Source organism: Sceloporus occidentalis, unplaced genomic scaffold, assembly GCF_023333645.1.
Source record: "Sceloporus occidentalis isolate IW3139 unplaced genomic scaffold, rSceOcc1.0.p SCAF_4, whole genome shotgun sequence".
Classification (NCBI taxonomy): Eukaryota; Metazoa; Chordata; class Lepidosauria; order Squamata; family Phrynosomatidae; genus Sceloporus; species Sceloporus occidentalis.
This window is the reverse complement of record NW_028316984.1, coordinates 193,943,541-193,962,565: the sequence shown is the minus strand read 5'-3', so window position 1 is coordinate 193,962,565 and position 19,025 is coordinate 193,943,541. Positions and strand designations below refer to the sequence as shown.

The 19,025-nt window shown below is 41.8% G+C and overlaps 1 protein-coding gene and 1 long non-coding RNA gene across 2 annotated transcripts in view; one reads left to right on the top strand and one right to left on the bottom strand.

The window, feature by feature from the left end:
- HIF1A (hypoxia inducible factor 1 subunit alpha) overlaps positions 1-10,781 on the top strand; it is a 69,341-nt gene extending 58,560 nt beyond the window's left edge. Inside the window, exons 8-15 of the mRNA XM_089522757.1 lie at positions 42-189; positions 1,331-1,551; positions 1,728-2,008; positions 2,823-2,948; positions 3,677-4,068; positions 7,889-8,000; positions 8,171-8,297; positions 8,881-10,781. Of these exons, the coding sequence (XP_089378883.1) occupies positions 42-189; positions 1,331-1,551; positions 1,728-2,008; positions 2,823-2,948; positions 3,677-4,068; positions 7,889-8,000; positions 8,171-8,297; positions 8,881-9,032 (1,559 nt within the window). The 3' untranslated portion in view covers positions 9,033-10,781. The remainder of the gene's footprint in view (positions 1-41; positions 190-1,330; positions 1,552-1,727; positions 2,009-2,822; positions 2,949-3,676; positions 4,069-7,888; positions 8,001-8,170; positions 8,298-8,880) is intronic.
- A 15-nt stretch (positions 10,782-10,796) lies between these two features.
- Positions 10,797-15,308, bottom strand: LOC149315215 (uncharacterized). The gene is made up of 3 exons (XR_016281039.1): positions 15,175-15,308; positions 12,568-12,694; positions 10,797-10,930 (listed from the first exon to the last, which is right to left on the bottom strand). It is a non-coding gene; the product is annotated as an uncharacterized LOC149315215 (long non-coding RNA).
- Between the last annotated feature and the right edge of the window lie 3,717 nt (positions 15,309-19,025).

The window sequence follows — 19,025 nt, the reverse complement described above, 5'->3', positions numbered from 1 at the left end:
ACCCTACCTACAAATAACGCAGAGCTCTTTTCTGTTTTCAGTGTTTGCTAAAGGGCAAGTGACAACCGGGCAGTACAGAATGCTTGCCAAGCAAGGGGGCTACGTCTGGGTTGAGACTCAAGCAACTGTTATCTACAACACCAAGAATTCCCAGCCACAGTGTATAGTGTGTGTGAATTACGTTTTAAGGTGAGCCAGGGAATGGAGTTATTTTTGTGCCAAAAGGTCATCAGCCAGGCTTTAATAACACCAGTTTGTCTTAGCAGTCTGACTTCTTGTTGAGGAGTTGTTGGTGTGTTGTGTTTGATGCTACGGTTTTGCCTAAAGCTCTCCTTCAGTTTTAAGAGTATTGAAAACTACTGAGTGGACTGCTTGATGTGCCTACTTTGTTGCAGTGTAGATTTTGTGATTGGAAAATGATAGCATTTAAAGAAGGCAGTTATGACATTTTTTAAACTATCAGTATATAACTGCATCTTTCAACAGCGCCCCCCCCCCCCCACTTATGCAACAGAACTTCTTTCTGCATCATATCTGCATCATATCCCCAGATCTCTTCTGAAGTGTCCTTCAACCTTTGGAAGTAGACTTTGGGGACAGTGACAAGGAACATCTGGTCTGCCAGTGTTGTTTGTTCCACTGGTGGACAAAGTGAGATAAAACCTCTAGCCTTGATTCTGATGTAAACTATGTTCAGACAATCAGGCTAAATTTTCAGCATACTCTGACTTCAGACCCTTGTGCTTTTTACGGTGGCATTAATGCAGTTAGTACAAAGATAATGTGTATAGCCCAGTACGTGTTGTACCATATTTGCCTTTTCATACAGGCAAGTTATATACTTCAATAACATAAAAATTGTACACCACAAACAATTTTTCAAATATTTTAACCATCTTAAGTGAATGCACTAAATGCTGAGTATAGGCTTGTCCACAAACAAATTATTTGCATTGGCCTTCAAACTAAGTTATTAAAAGCCCTAAGTCTCCTCAAAGACAAGATGTGTAGTGGCAGATCAGTTTCCTGATCTCCTGTTTGCATCCCCCTAACAATGAGTGCAAGCCATAGGGGAATGTTGGATGTGTTTTAGAGTATGGAGCAATATAAGTGTTAACTGTTATTTGAACAGTTCTCCGTGTAATCTGAGTTTATGCTCAAGAACACTTTCCAAACATCTTTGCAGTGAGCAGGGCCTGTGTGGCAATGCTCAGGGTTTAACAAGAAAAAAGTTCAGGAAGCTAGGAAGTACTGAAGTGCATGCTGTCATCAAATGAACACCCTAGGCTATTACCAGCTCCGTAATATTTTCTTTTCTGCTCCTCTGCAGTGGCGTTGTTCAGGGGGACTTGATTTTTTCACTCCAGCAAACAGAGTGTATGTTGAAACCGGTAGATTCTCCTGAGATGGGTGTGATCAAAATACTTGACAAGACTGAACTGGAAGATAGCAACAGCCTCTTTGAGAAACTGAAGAAGGAGCCAGATGCATTAACCTACCTTGCTCCTGCGGCTGGAGACACCATAATTGCATTAGATTTCGGCAATGATGGTGGGTGTGTGTTTAGTTCAAAGAACCTGCTGATGAGTAAAGTTAGCTATAAAGTATTTTGAAACAAGCTGCATGTTGGGTTGGATGCCCTTGGTATCTGCTATATTTTGTTGAGCCCCTTAAAGTGCAATGCTACACTTCTTACTTAGGCTGATGATTTCTTTTAATTTTTGTAGAGACTGATGAACAACAGTTTGATGACGTTCCTTTGTATAATGATGTAATGCTCCCCTCATCCAGTGAGAAATTGCAGAGTATAAATTTGGCCATGTCCCCACTACCTGCTTCTGAAGCTACCAAACTGCTCCGTAGCAATGCTGACCCAGCACTTAATAGAGAGGTGGTGTCTAAACTGGAGTCCAGCACAGAGCCTTTAGATCTTGCTTTCTCCATTCGTCGGACGCAAGACCAGCCGGCCACTCCTTCCGACGGAAGCACCAGCCAAAGCTCACCTGAGGTTAGTCATCTGAGTAGGTGTTGGCAACCTGTCATCTTTTACTGAATCTGTTGCTTGCCCTGTAAATAAAAGATCTATTTTCAATATTAATTCTTTGTCAACTCTGTATCCTGCCCTTATTCTGAGAAGCTCTAAACATTGCTCACAACAGTCCAAGGAAGAGTAGCTGGAGATGAGCCTGATCTCTTCTGATGAATTTCATGCAGATCAAATTTAGACCATCCCCATCTAAATGCAACACTCTGAATGCCACCCTTCCCCTCTCTCCATCAAAAGTCTTTTTTTCGTTAAAAGGGCTCAATAAACAGTTTTGATGGATTTTGAATTAGCATAAAAGGACTGATCAATATCCATAATAGCTAATATTATATTTCCTCCATTCCCATTCATTTGACTCATCTGAGTATGCAGGTTAACAAGCATTCTGATTTGTATAGAATTCTCTAGCTGACAGTGCGATACTCTGCTTTACCAAAAGCCAAAATAATATTTTTCTGGATACTTTCTGGGTCATCTCCTTGAAAGAAGATGGGGGAGGTGAAAGTACTGTGAGCCATTATTCTAAGTGTGCATTTAAAATTTGGGGATACACTTACCAAACTGTGAATGGGTAAGACTTAGGAAGTCATTGGAGATGTGGTAGCACAGTTGTTCCTCACTGTGTTCATAGGAATCTCTTAACTTCCAATATTTGGGGGATATCTGTGAATGTAGACTAATTATTTCTTTTGCATGGAGTCAACTTCATTATAGTTGGATAAATAGTTGGAACTGGTCCCATTTTATTTAATAGTGATGTGGATTATCTTTACAGCCCAGTAGTACTCCTAATGACTACTGTTTTGATGTGGATAATGAGATGGCCAGCGAATTCAAGTTGGAGCTGGTGGAAAAGCTCTTTGCAATAGATCCAGAGTCAAAAAAACCATTCTCTACACAGGTGAGCACATTATCTAAAACGCTGCATGTGGTTTTGGACTACTAGTGCATTCTGTCAGATTAATCTTAAAATCTACCTGTATGTGTGCTTTTACTTACAATAGTGCATACTTCTTCTTTCACGAAGCTGGAAAGCTGTATAACTTTGAGAGAGAGAGAGAGAGAGAAACGAAAAATAGAATCAGGGAGGGAGAGTAAAATAAAATGTCATGGCTCCAGAGATTTGTGCTCCACATTATATATGCATACACAAAGTCATTTCTGAGTGTTTGCTGCTTGCCCTGTCTCCCAACCGCACGGCCAGTCTTCTTTTTTGAACACGGGGAAATTTCAAATGTGTACTAAAATTTGGTGCAAGGCTGTCTTGAAATTGTGCAGTTTGTTTGCTTATGATATATTTATCTTACTTTAATGTAATTATAAATGAGTTGCAGACCTATAACCTTTCCTGGAGCCTCCAAGGTGGTTAATATCTCTTTAAAATAATAGAAAAAAACCCACTGTATTGGGCATACATATAGTAGCCACAGTTTACAAGCCCCTGAAAGCTGGGCTACTCAAAGTCTCTGTTAATTTAAGTGGGTGTTACATGATTCTATGATTCTAAAATTAACAGGTGGTTTTCAAAGTAGCGGCTCTTTAGCTCTAATAATAAATTTGTTTTCAGTTGAGTCATGTTCTTTTTCTGTCAACATATGCAGTTACACATTTCTGTTTCTTTACTTTCAGGAAACTGATTTGGATTTGGAAATGTTGGCTCCATACATCCCCATGGATGATGATTTCCAGCTACGCTCCTTTGACCAGCTTTCTCCACTAGAGAACAGTTCTGCGAACCCTCCTTCCAGTGGGGCCACTGTCACAGAATTTCAGTCAGCTCCAGTTCCATTGCATACCACAGACAAGATAAAGCCTGTGACAATCAAACATGAAGAGGACTCAAAGACCCTCACGGCTCCCATTCACATCACCCTTGAAATGAACAATGCCCCAGCATTGCCCTACACTGAGAACCGAAGTCGAACGACATCCCCGGTCAGAACAGGAAAAGGCACGCCGGAGCAAAAAGAGGCATCAAGTCCAGGGACGCCAAACTTATTAACTGTCACGTTGGGTAAAAGGTAGATTTTTTTAAAAAGAGCTGCTGTTGGCCTAAACCCATTTTTGCAATATATATGCTTACACAGAAGGAAAGAATTATTCCTGGGTGTTTAGTACTTCAGCAAGGAACTTCACGACTAAGCTGCATTTTTGTAGATATACTTAAAAGTCTGGATGGTGGGTTCTAAGCACATTGTCCATCATATTCACGTGTACGGGAACTTCATGACTGAGCTAGAGGTGGTTATTGTTCCCTGTTCACAGACTGGGGATTGAAGGTCACAAGAGCTGGTGATTTGCCCTAGCAACCTATCAAGTTCAGAGCAGAACTTACAGTGTGGTGCAAGAATTGGTTCAGCTTTGGAGTTTCTTTGTCTGATAAGTAAGGGTGGGTGCAGATGCGTGCTTCCACCGTCTTGCCGGCAAACTAGGGCTAGATGGGGGCTGGCCATTTACATGCCCAGAAGCCCTAGTCCACGGCTGTGTCATCATGGCTCACCCTCATCCATACAGGGGGCGCCATGATGACATACGCACAGCACCGTGTCTGGATGGCGGCAGACCGCACACACATAATTGGGGCATGCCAGTGTGCCAATCACGCCCCTTCCTGGAAACTGCCAAAAGAAGCTTCTTTTGGCCAGCACATTGGTGCTGCAGTGTGCAGCAAAGACCAATCGCCTGTCTGTCGAGCCCCTTAGTTTATTTTCTGGTCCTCAAAACATGAGACAAGTTACTAAAGAAGCATAACTCCAGCCATGCTCTAAACACATGAAATATGGGTAGAAACATGTACATATGGGATATGGTCTTTACATAAAAGCACAACTCTTTTACCTCTTAATATCCAGAATTAGAATTTCATTTTCTTGGTGTGTTGTTGCCAGTAAATACCACATCTTTCCCCTGTTTCCCCCCCCCCCCCCCACACACACACCATGCAGTTAAAGACACATCACAAAGTGTGCAGGGAAAGTGCCATAATTTTAGATTTGAGAGAACACTAATAACAGAAATTGTTTGCTACTTGGAGGGAGGTGGTACGGTGGTTTGAAAATAAAAAGAATTTGTGTGTAAGCTGTACTCCGTTAAAATGTGAAAAACAACCTGAAATAGAAAACACGTTTGCATTACTTGAAGGAGACTAATGGGCTGATATTTCTATGGGGCTTCTATGGGGCACTGCAATGGCTGTCAGCCCAGTTGTCATGTCTTTCTGAGATGACTGAAGTGAGGTATCATTGAAACAAATCTTGAAACAGGCAGTTGGACTGTCTCCACTTATTAAGCAAAGATTTTTTTAATTAATTTTTTTGTTTAATCATCATTTTGGTGAGATTTCCTTTATTGGATTATTGAATTTCCTTATTGGGTTGTGGGATAGCTCCTGTTGCAACAAAAAGTATCCTTTCTTGTATCTCATGGGGAATACATACACACATGCTCATGTACATGTGAGTTTAGCAAAGCTCTCTTGCAATACCAGTGACTATTGTAACTTCATTCAGAGCAGTGTAGCAGAGCAAAGTGCTTTCAGCATGGTTCTTCTTTCCCTCTTTCCTCGCAATCACCATGTGCACAACAATATTTTGTTAAGTCCTACCACACAGACCTGTGCAGATATACTGTAACACAGACCCTCTGAAAATCATGCACTCCAAATTGAGAGCCAGAGTACTTACACACAGGTCTCCCTTCTTTTCTCCAAAATTAATCTCCCCTTCCATTTCTCCTTAAAATCATTGACTGTGCTTCTGTGCATTTGCATGGTGGCTACCAAGCAGGATCCCTAGTGAAACAGAATTTGAAAAATGGCTTACACATGTGGAAGTGTTCAGTCTTCTTCGTGGTGCACTCATAATACTAAACAGTGGTTTATTGTGGAGAGGGAGAGACTATACGATCCTGGCTGCTGAATTTGAAAAGAAGTGTTTTACAGGGAGCCAGCATGACTTCTGTAGTAGACAACAGGAGCAGTACAGTATCGTAAACACAAATCCCAGGGTTTTTCATTTTGTTTTGCTTCGGGGTTTTTTTTTTTCCAATTTATCCATAGGGATATATGATGACACCCTAGACTGGAGGAAAACAGGCTGATCTGGTATCTAATCATCCTTTCTGTAAGGTGAAACAGACAAAAGCAGTAGAAGGGATGATGGCTGACTATTAGTCCATTAAATCCAAAATGTTCAAGTGATCACAATTAATAATTGAATAAATCACCTTGAAAGGAGTGAGTGAGCCAGCATAGTGTAATGGTTTGAGTGTCGGGAGTAGGACACTTGGAGACAAGGGTTCAAATCCTTATTCAGCTGTGGAAACCTGTTGGGTGACTTTGGGCAAATCACATTCTGTCAGCCTCAGAGGAAGGTAAGTGTAAACCCCCTCTGAACAGATTTTGCCAAGAAAACCCTATCATAGGTTTGCCATAAGTCAGAAATAACTTGAAGATACACAACAAAAACAACAAGGAATTTACATTAACTGTTAGAGTCCTGTAATTTAGGAGAAGAATGAACATAGCACAGGATGCAAATAGGTTTTAAGTTATTCATTTTTTTAGAAATACAATGAAATGGCCTGTTCCTTGTCTCTTCTGGAGCATATGCTTGTGTTGTAGAGGTTGATGGCATGGCATACCCAGTAAACAATTATATAACATGAGGCCACGTTTGGATTAATTGGTGTCAGGGCAGTCTCTGGTCTGGCTAAATTTGTATTTGCCTGGAAGCACTTATTTCTCTTCCTAGTGGTACCTTGTATAAAGTTGTGGTAACTCTGGTCCAAGTGCAGAATGTTCACCTAAGAACTGAAATAGAGTGCAAGTTCAAGCTGAAATAGAAAAATGGGAATCTCATTTGATATCTTTGTCACTAGGCTGTTCTGTACATTCCTCCCCAATATTTTAGATAGGTCATAGAATCAAAGAGGTGAAAGGATCAAGTCCAACCCCCTGCTCAGTGCAGAGTCTGCAGCAAAAGCATCCCCAGCAGGTAGCTGTCTGGTCTCTTTTTGAAGATTTCCAGAGAAGGTGACCCTCACCACCTTGCTAGACTATTGGTTCCATTGCCAAACTGCTTTTCCTGTCAAGACATTCCTTCTTGCATTCAAATGAAATCTACCCTTCTATAATGTAAAATCATTAGACTCAGTTCTGCCAAGTGTGATCTTGTCAGTCTTCTCTTCACCTAGCTGAATATGCCTAGCTCCTTCAGCCTCTCTCCATACATTTTGTTCTCCATACCTCTCATCATCCTTTTTGACCATCTCTGAACTCATTGTCTATATATGCCCCAAACTGGTTGCAAGACTCCAAATGAGCTCTGACTAGTGCAGAATATAGTGGGACTATTACTTCCCTTGACTTGATAACTATGATTCTATGAATGCAAACTGAAATAGCATTCACCTTCTTTGCTGCAGCATCATGTACCTGTCTCATGTTAGACTTATGATCAACAATAATCCCCAGGTCCTTTTTGCATGTCATAAGTATTGGTAATATTATATGGGGGAAAAAGACCTTTCATTGCATTATCTGTGGCCTAACAACAGTGGTACATTCTAACAACAGTTACATAACATGGAACATAGGCTTATCTGTTTTGGTTTTATTGAGATATAATTTGGCACCTTGAATTCATTGATAAGGGAAGATGCTCCTAGTGTTGCTTCATACACGCCAGTGTTCTCTGTATGTAAGCTGTGGAGTGTTTGTATTTGTATAAGCAAAAGAGCAGTGTGGACTTCATTCGTATCTGACTCATAAACACATGTACTTCATTTTAACATGAGAAAGTAATCTAGAGGAAAATTAATAGTTTGATTTCCCCCCCTCAGTCGATCAACTACAACAAACGAAGAGCTCAACCCAAAGATAATAGCTCTGCATAATATTCAGAGGAAGAGAAAAATGGAACAGGACAGCTTACTTTTCCAAGCAGTAGGAATTGTAAGTTTTCAAAGATTCCCTCCTAAATTCCATCCCACTTTAGTTGACAATGAAACATCATTTTAGTGTATGGTGGGGTTTTGGGTTTTTTTTGTAACTTCCTTTTGATAGCATATGTGTTTGGGCTTTTTCTGATTAAATGGACTTTCCTGTGATGTGTGTGTTAAAAGGGCACATTATTGGCGCAGTCCAGCACTCCTGGAACAAACGTATCACTGGCTTGGAAACGTGTAAAAGGATGCAAACCTAATGGGCAGAATGAGGTGGCGGAGAAGACAGTCATTTTATTACCATCAGGTCAGTGTCTTTGCATGTGTTGATCTAATCAACTTACTCCAATATTGTTCATAAAGGAAGAGAAAACAGCTGCTCTTTTCCCCCTCTGCATAAGTAGGTTTCACCCAGAGGTTCACAGCCTCCCCAATACTTGAAGTCAGGTTGTGGAATCAGGGCCCCTGTCTCAAGGGGTTCTGAAAGGTGAAACAGGGCATATGTGTACCTTGAAGAAAGGAGCAGCAGCTCAGGATTCTTAAAATTTGGGAGAAAATTTGAACCAAACTGGATTTACATGCAGAGTGTGCTTTCAAAAGCAGAATTCTCCACCTTGTATAAAACACACCCGTTTGCCTAATTTGTTTTTATTTTACATGATATTTTTTAGCATGTTGTGTAATTGTGATGTGGTCAGCTGTAATCCTGATAGCTGGAAATTTTACTTGGGCTGTCCATTTGGATTGACAGGTGGCATTGGCCACATGCTTTTCAAGGTGTACTACCACAATGACACTTGTTTCCAAGCTGTTATGTCTGTAAAAACAGGGGCAAGAAACTTGTGTTCTGAATTTTTAAGTGGATAACTTGCTTTTTCTTCCCCTTTTAGATATAGCAAGTAAACTTCTAGGGCAGTCAATGGATGAGAAGGGACTTCCACAGCTTACCAGCTATGACTGTGAAGTGAATGCTCCCATACAAGGCAACAGAAACCTGCTACAAGGTGAAGAGTTGCTCAAAGCCCTGGATCAAGTCAACTGAGCTCCCTCCACCACAACCCCTTCACAGTTGTTCGGTTTTCTTGGACACTGGTGATTCACCACCTAAGAGCAGTCTATTTATATTTTCTATATCTGGTTTTAGAAGCCTGGCTACAAATACTGCACTAATTCAGTTAGTTTGGTTCTGATCCCCTTTCTACTTTGGACAGTCTTTTACTTAAAGAAAGTTAGGTATTTTTTCTCTTTTTTTGATGACAGTAACTCAGCTAATGGTGCAATTTTTGGTACATTAATAAAGTCCAGTACATTTAGAACACGCTTGCAATGGCAGCTTTGAAGTAGGCACCTTTTTTTAAATAAAAAGTATTTATTTTTTATTTTGACAAGGGATTTGTCAGTGAGAAAAAATTTCTTATCAAATAATACACAGCCACAATAAAATTGTCTAAGCCTTCTGTCCTCTGCTTGAAGGCTTCTTGTGCTCTGTTGCTCTATGATGTTAAGCAATTTTTTTACTTACTTTTACTCTCATTTTTTTAGGGAAAAAAAGAAACATGGCTTTGCAGCAGTGCATTTGTAGCCACAATCGCACAATCTATTTTCTTAATAAAATAAATACAAAATGCCAGCAGTTCCTCATGCAATATATTCTGCATTTGTAAAGCTAGTTTTCAAGGACATTTTCCCTTTTTTCCCTATTTTTTTATGTTGATAGCCTGTGAAATCATGTAGACATTTTGGAGTAACGCTCTCTTTTTGTCATGTTGTACTGTGGGAGAATTCTTAAGTGCTGTGGTAATGCCCAGGCATGGTTGGGGGAAAAGAAAGATTCGATCTTGAGAGGCTAGCAAGCCTCTACGGGAAAAGAGATGGTGGAGGAAGGGGGATGGTTATAATTTGGAATAGTTCTGGAGAAAGCAAAGATACATTTCCCCCTCTCTTTACAGTACTTGCAATCTCCCAATAATGTTGATTTCAGAATGGACAAAAAAAGCAATTCTTCACGCAATGCATTAATTCACTGCCACAATGTGGTGAAAGCCACTGGCTTATATAGCTTTTAAAAAGATTAGACAAGGAGGATAGGGCTATGTTGTTATGATAGCTAGATTGATCCTCCATGTTTGGAGGCAGTGTACCTCTGAATACCAGTTTGCTGGGGGGCAAACAACAGGGAACAGCTGTTGCTTTCATGCCCTGGTTGTGGGCTTCCTAGAAGCATCTGGCTGGACTAGATAGACCTTTGGTCTAATCCAGGAGGGCTCTTCTTGATGTTATTTATGTGGATAAATTCTCTTTAAAGGGAAAATGTTTTCTTTTTTTAATGTATCAGTTGCTTTGTCCACTCAGAGGGAATTGTCCCCTGCCTATAGCTGTGAAAGTTCCTGCTAATATTGTGTACCTAATAACTGAATCTAAATGTCCCAATTTCCCAATGTTTGGTAGAGATGATATTTCAAGCAAATCATAAAACATCCTGCCTTGTTAGCAGAGTTGCCTAGTTTCATCACTGAGTTGCTTGGTAATATTTAATGTTTTGCATTTTATGCACCTTGTTGCTATTAACATTCATGTGTTTGTTTTGTTTCGTTTCGTTAACCATAGATTTCAGTAATGCTGAATGTATTTTAGGAACCTTTTTTATTTAGGGAATTTTTCACAAAATATCTTACTTTCCTTCTATGTGCTGTATAATAATTCTCCCCATTCTTTCCCCCATTTTTTGTGGATGGATCTAACACTAACTGTATTGTTTTATTACATCAATAAAATATAAGTGGACCAGGCCTGCAACAAAGTGTTACATCTGCAGATGAACTATGAATTTTGTGTCTCTATATTGATTTTCACTTGAAATAGTCGTGATTGCCTCAAGCTCTCATCCCAAGTCTGCGGTGCCACCTTTATCTCTAAACAGCACTGAAACCAGCCAGGATGCTATGGGAACATCAAATGAGATAAAACAACAATGACAAAATTAGTAATCCTGACAAAGATCTACATATAACATAGTCTACTGCCTTTTTTTTTTACCATAAAACCCCTAATATATTAGCGGTATGACACTGTATGGCTAAAGTCTTGTAATCATCTTCTCTGGCCCCTGTTACAAAGGCCCAAACATTGCTAGCCAATATATGATTTGCTCATATACTTTAGTATGAATTCAGATATTCCTAGTAGTAGGATAAAAACAAGAATTGAGGTATTCAGCTCTCATCAACACAGTGTTATTTGTATGGCTTCATTTCTTGTCTTCCATTTCTCCGATATACTCACTGCTGTCTTAAGGTAATATGTGAAAGCAGGATATATTTAATTCTCTGCTAGAGGCAGCTGTTGAATTTCACCTGTGTTTGCTACAGTTATTCAAAAACGTGTTTCTTCACCCTTTTGGTATATTTGAGTTGTTCAGCTGAGACAGAAAAATTTGCTATTTTGTTAATTGACATGATAGAGAAACCTGTCTCTCTCCAATAACCAAATACTGCTTGAGAAATTTCTATACTAGGAGGCAGTGATGCAAAAAAGAAATCATTAATTGTTCTGCACTTCTAATTAAGCAAAGTACATCTGTGTTTCATCCATTTTACTAATGAAAGCTGTGACACCTTTTTTTATTATTATTGTTTTGGAAATGGCACAAAAGCTAAGAGTTCTAGAATCAGTGGTACGTGAAACTTAACTCTTATGCAGTGAGTCCTGTCTTGTGTGAGGACCATGGGTGGGCTACAAAAAGGTGGAAGGGAGGATGGTGGAAGTACTAGAAACTAGTTTCAGCTTCAGTATGTAAAGAGATGCCAGTTTAAAGAGAAGGAGGTTAGGGATATTCCTGCATAGAAGACATCCATTGCTGGGATGAGGCTGCCTGTCCAGATAATTCTGTTTTGGAGATGGTTCTTACATTACAGTTGCTAAGCAGAAAGCTTCTTTCACTTTGTTGCACCACATGGCAGCTGTAACTTGACAAATAAATCACCCATATGACCTGGGGTGCTGTCTGCTATACAACCAATGCTGTTCAGTTTGTACACACAGGCAACGTGAATCTTTTAAGCACTAAAACTAGTCTGATTTTGTTACTGTGTTGAAATGTGTAATGCTATCCAAGTCACTACAAATCAGTGTCAGTGGACATTATCCAAAGACCTGGAAGAATCTTTGTGGCCACACAGGAAATGATCTGGGTGCCTTTTTTTAAGTGGGCCAGGGAACCCCTGAGAATCTTATGAAGCTACTGTACATATAGCAGAAATATACACACTTCCTCAATATTAGAAAATGCAGTGGTCTGAGACAAATACAAGCTTATTTAAAAACTAGAGCTGGTTCCTTTAAATGGGAAATTGTAAGTAAAACCTCAACATACTAGCAATCAGATGCACCCTTTTTTAGTATGGAACTTTATAACATTAGTTTTCCAGATAAAAATTGTGGCATGATGCATCAACATTCCCATATTTTGCAAAGAAAAACTAAATATAGACGATACCATGTCTTATCCCTTCATAGCTGAAGAATGTGGAAAACATGTATTCTCTAATATGAAATGATACAACAACTTTCCCACTTACCTAGAAAAATAAATGAAAAATGTTTTGTTGTCATAGGTCAAGCTTTCAGTATTTTGTTCATTTGTTTTAATCCCGTTACTTTCCTAATTACGTTGTTGTTGTTGTTACTTCTCTGCCACATCTCTGTCTATATGAAAAGTTTGGTTAGTTTAGAATAAATGTTACAAAGGTGTACTTTAAAAAAAAGATCACTGTATTAAGAATACAGCATTTGTTGTTAACTGCCTTTGAGTCGATCTCAAACCATGGTGACCCTGTGGATGAGACATCTCCCTGCCCTCCACTACTCTTAGTTCCTGCAAACTCATACCCATGACTTCCTTAATAGTCCAGCCATCTAGCATGTGATCTTCTTCTCTTTCTACTTCCCTTCACCTTTCCCAACATCATTGTTTTTTCTAATGAGTCCTCTCTTCTCATGATGTGTCCAAAACACAACAGTTAACCTAATTGTACAAGCAAAATGATCTTGTAGCATCTTTTGAGACTGAGTGAAAGACGTTGTAACAGAAGCTTTCGTAAACTTTGTATGGCAGGGGCGAAACAGATGGGCAGGGAAAAGCGGCTCGAAGTTGCTTTTTCCAAAGCTGCGTTGAAACCCCAACCATACTGCTTGCTCCAAAGGTGGCTGAAATGCGCATGTCGACTGTACAGTGCAGCTCCTGTCATGACTGCATGGTCCAGCTTCAAGCTGTGCTACTAGGTACTTTTTTTTTTTAAACTGTTCCCCCACCAGCACCACCATTCCTGTGCACCTTCACGGGAGCAAACCACTGGTGACTGCCATTCCATTGGATGGCTGTCCTTGTGAACCTGCTGGCATCAGATGCAGATGCTGGCAAGGTACAATCATTCCCCCTTCACCCCATGCTCCCTGTTTGACTGTCTGTTTTGTGTATGTTGTACTCATCTCCATGAGAGATGTCACTGCCACCCTCTTCGCTTGGGTACAGCAGCTCCGTTCCTTTGAAATGCGCTCCTGTGATGGGTCATTTACATGCACAATTAGGGTTAGGGTTTGGAAAGCATGCCGCTTTAGAGCCACCCTGGCATCAATGCATTAGACATACATGCAAAGATGCACAGTTTCTGGGAAGAAGAGGAAAAACCCAGCTCTTTTTTAGTCTTGCTTTTCTCCCCATAGAGTGGCTTCAAGGAGTACATCATCTAAAAACTCGGACTTGAAGCCAGCTGGAAACCTGCTTATTTTGACTGTCTGTTTCGCCCCAAAGTTTGTTTTCCATAAAGATCCTTTCCATACTGATATTCCAGACTAACACAGCTATGACTCTGGATTCCACAAGACAGGCTAGAAATGGCAGGCAGGTGTGATATTGGCTGTACTGCTGCCCCCCACCAGACCTTGGAAAAATTACCTTTTGGACTAAAGTACTTCAGATCCCCCAGTCACATTGTAATCCCCAAAAACCACTCTTGCAAGCTCTGTCATGACAGGACACAAAATGATCTTGTCTATAGATAATTGGTAAATGATGTGCAATGGAGCCAACAGTATGCACAAGAGCTCAAGCAGGGAACCCTTTGTACTGTAAGATCCAAGGCAAATTGCTGCATTTAGTCCCCACTCCAATAACTGGAGACCACTGCTTGAGGAATTATGCTCAAGTCTACAAAAGCTCACACTACCAGCTTCTTTCAGTTAGTTTCAAAGGTGCTACAAGATCCATTTGCATACTGATTTTCCAGACTAACACGATTGTAGCATCTTGTTTCCAACATCACCAGCCAAACTTTGAGCAGTGTTTCAAGATCCCATTTTAAATGTGGTACAAAGCTGAGAGAATAAGCAAACTTTCTCCAGAATACCCACAGAAGAGCAGCAGGTTTCTTTGGCAAAGTGATATTCAGAGGTTGACTGCCTCCAAACATGGAGCTACTAAAACTAATAGCTACAGATACATTCCACCAGTTTTTCAATCTTGTTGCAAAGCTTGGAAATGTCACTTTTGGACTACGCTTCCCAGAATTACCCCAGCCAGAATAGCTGCTGTTACTGCTGGCTGGGAAAATGTTTTGGAGAGTTATCTCCTGCACAACTGTTAAAATGCACAGAAGTGTTTGGCTACAGATACATGCCTGTTTTTAAATCCTGTTACAAAGCTTGAAAATGTCACTTTTTCAGGCTACAGTTCCCAGAGTTATCCCAGCCAGCATAACCACTGTTTTTAAGTGCTTTTATCTTATGATGGCATTTTATTCTTTTAATGAGTGATGTCTTACTATTGCACTAGTTTAATACCATTTTAGGTCTAAAACACATTGTAGAAATAATCCAGTTTGAAACCACTTTGAACTGCCCTGGCTCAGTGCTAGGGAATTCTGGAAACTGTTGTCCTGGGAAACTTTTAGCCTTTTTTTTTTTTTTGTCAGAGAGCTCTATTGCCACAATAAGCTACAACTCCCAGGATCCCCTAGCGTTGAGCCAGGGCAGTTAAAGCGGTCTCAAACTGGATTGTTTCTTCAGTGTGTTTTGGAGCTTAATGTCCACGTTTGTATGTCTTAATTGCACTGGTTTAATTTGAAAGCTGCCTTGTGTCCCACCTAGTGGTGGGGGGAGAGGGGAATAATAATAATAATAATACTTACCACTGATGGCCAGGTGTAGACAGTGAGGTCTAGAAGCGTGAGAAGGTCCCTTCTTAGGCATGCCATCTCGCTGCTCTCTTTCGGCATGCTGTTCCCAGTGGTGCTGCTGCTGGGCTTGGGACTGAGGATGCTTCTGGGGGGGATGCAGGAGGGACATGCAAATGAGTGGAACGTTCCGGCTGCGTCGCAGCCAATCAGCTCAGCCGGGACTCGCCCACTATACGTGCAGTTCTGCACCCGAGAAGAAACTGCAGGCATCCTTCCCAGTTCTCCCTCCCTTTCATGGAAGAGGCTGCTACGTGTGTTTGAACATGTTGGAAACGGGCTGCAAGGGATGGGGCGACCCACAGAAGCCCTGGCGGCTCAAGATATAGCCCCATCTCTAGCCTCTCTCTAGCATATATCTATCTACCCAATGATGAAATAGAAGAGTAAAAGACTTTTCATATCTGGGATCAAATCTTGATCAGAGTGGGGACTGCAGTCAAGAAATCACAAGAAGACTAAGAATGGGGAGGGCAGCTATGAAAGGACTAAAAAATATATTAAAATGTAAAGAAATGCAACTGAGCATGAAAGTTAGAATCATACATTGTATTCCCTATTACCATGGATGGATGTGAGAGCTGGACAGTTAAGAAAGCGGATGGGAAGAGAATCCATTCATTTGAGATGTGGTGCTGGAGAAGAGTGCTGAGGTTACCATGGACAGCCAAGAAGTCAAACGGGTCCTAGAGCAGATCAAACCAGAAATCTCTGGAAGCCAAGATGACAAGACTCAGGTTGTCATACTTTGGCCACATCCTGAGGAGGCATGTCTCACTGGAAAAAACAGTAATGCTAGGAAAGGTGGAGGGAAGCAGAAAGAGAGGAAGGCCACATGCCAGATGGATGGACTCTATTAGGGATGTCCTGGATATGAATTTGCAGGTCCTGAGCAGAGCAGTGGAGCATAGGGAGTCTTGGAGATGTCTTGTCTACAGGGTCACCATGGGTCGAGATTGACCCGAGGGTGGATAACAACAACTAGCCTAAAGCAGTGGCTCCCAAACTTTTCCATGCCTCACACCCCTAGGAAATTAAAAGATATAGGACCTTATCACACGTGGGGGGGGGGGGGGGGTGTTGCAGCTCAGATCCACAGTCACTCCTGTTCTAGCAATGCAGATCCGGAGTCACTCCTGTCCTTAGCTGTCATCCTTCATTGAGTGAAGAAGCAGTGAGAGGATGATGGGATAGATGGCAGTTTGGCAGAGAAGGTGAGATTGCAGGAGCAGCCGGGGGATGATGGGATGGATGGCAGGGGTCACTGGGGCCAGAATTGGATGCAGGAGAAGGCAGGGGATGATGGGAATGATGGGATGGGTTGCAGGGTGGCAGAGGGGGCAAGATGGCATGAAGGAGGAGGAGGGGAATGATGGAGCAAGGGGCCAAGGGGGTGACATCAGAGTGCTTTTCCACACCAGACCAATTCGCAGTCCAATCGAAGTGAGCCTGGAAGCCAATTCTGTGAAGTCACTTTTTCCCCGGTTTTACCAAAATGAGGGGTCACTTTGGAATCACTGTGGAAGCAGCTCGCAAGGAGCTCCCATAGAAAGGAATGGCGTCTGATAACACATTCACATTCTGTCGTGAATGCGCATCGTTGGAAGTGCAGTCACTTCAGAACTGAGCCGGAAAATCTCCAAAAAGCTCCATGTGATATACTCCTAAGACAGCTATATTTTTGAATTCTCTCTCTAAATCTAGTTTACAGTACTTGCAATCTCCCAATAATGTTGATTTCGGGGTGTATCAAAAAAGCAGTTCTTCACAGAATGCCTTAATTCACTGTGGTGAAAGCCACTGGGTTATCTAGCTTTTAAAAAGATGAGGCAGGGAGGCTAGGGCTGTGGTGTTGTGTCCCGAGGCAGTTCACAAGACAAAAACAAATACTTGAAAAACTTTACAACAGAAATTTAAAAAAACAATTAAAACAACCCAGTTAAAACAGCACAAAATTAAGATTAAAAACATACATTAAAAAAAAAAAACCAGAAGTAACTAACGTAACCCTAGACCCACTGCATCAGAGACCCTTTGGATGTATAGGACTCTCGGCTGCATCCGCACTGCATAAATTATCCGGTTTGACTCCCCTTTAACTGCCATGGCTGTGGAATCCTGGGATTTGCAGTTTGGTGAGGTATTCAGCCTGGTCTGCCAGAAAAGTCTGGTGCCTTGCCAAACTACAAATCCAAGGATTCTGTAGGATAGAGTCATGGCAGTTAAAGTGGTGTCAAACTGTTTTATTTCCTGCAGTGCGGATGCACCCAAAGTCACTGTTCCCAGGCTTCTGTTCAATATGGGGAGGAAGAGAGACAGACCTGTCACATTTCCTTTTACAGATGGAAAAGCAAAAGGGGAAGGTAGTTTTGATTACAATTGTGGGTAGGGAGGGGAGAAAGTTCAATCACTCTCTCCTGCTCTTTTGTCCTTTATTCCAGTTTGCTGCCCTCCTGAGATTGGAAGTTACTTTCATGGACTACACCCCCTCCAAGGAAGTCCTCCTTTTCCAGGACATATCCTCCATTCCAGCCTTCTGTCCGGGGTAATTCCAAAATGTCCCCCATTTTGAGCATGACTAAGATGCAGAGCTCTGGTGCCACAACAAACTACAGTTCCCAGAATTCCATAGCATTGAGCCATGGCAGTTAAAGTGGGGTCAAACCAGATTATTTCTGCAGTATGGATGCAGCCCTAGACCCGGGTGTTGATTCACCAGGCAGCCATGGATTCTCCCAGTCTCGGCCATTTTGCAGAGGATGGAACTGGCAAAACTACCTCTGGAATATTCCTTGCGTGAGAAAAATCCCTGTGAAATTAACTGGGTCGATGGGGGATCTGAAGGCGGACAGACCGGCGCGCACATTGATGTGCACCAATAGTTGGATTGCCCAGCTGGCTCTCGACTTATGCTGACCCCATCCATTTGTTGTTGTGTGCCTTCAAGTCGTTCCCAACATATGGCAACCCAAAGGCAACCCTATCATGGGGTTTTCTTGGCAAGGTATGTTCAGAGGGGACTTGCCATTGCTATCCTCTGAGGCTGAGAGAGTGCGACTGGACCAAGAATAAGACCATTCCAAACATAATCAGGTTTCTTCAGAGGGTTTTTTGCTATTGCCCTCTTCCGAGGCTGAGAGAGTGTGACTTGCCCAAGGGTCACCCAGTGGGTTTCTATGGCTGAGCAGGGATTCGAACCCTGGTCTCCAGAGTCACAGTCCAGCGCTCAAACCACTACCTCTCACTGTCTCTCAGGGCCCCCACCTTTTGGGATTTCTTCCTACAACTTTCTGAAGGTGTTGATGGAGCTGCTCCTGTGGCCCTGCTGCTCTTAGGGATGGCCATGTCTTCTGAAGGGTGGGCCATTTCAGGGTCTGTGGAGAGAACTCTTGTCTGAGGCCCAAAACACACTGCAGAAATAGCCCAGTTTGAGACCGCTTTAACTGCCCTGGCTCAATGCTAGGGAATCCTGGGAACTGTACTTTTGGGAGACATTTAACCTTCTCTGTCAGAGAGCTCTGGTGCCACAATAAACTACAATTCCCTGGATTCCCTAGCACTGAGAATCAAGTTTGAGACTGCTTTAACTGCCCTGGCTCAATGCTAGGGAATCCTGGGAACTGTAGTTTGTTGTGGCACCAGAGGGGACTTGGCAATAGGATATCATTGGGGAATACAGTACTTGCCTAGTGGCTACAATGTGTCTGTCTCTTTAAAAAAGAGAACAAGGGGCGGGGCCAGAGGGAGGGCTGTCGCCCTGATCGGCTGTAGCTCCGCCCACTCGCTCTAATTCTTAAAAGGGAGCC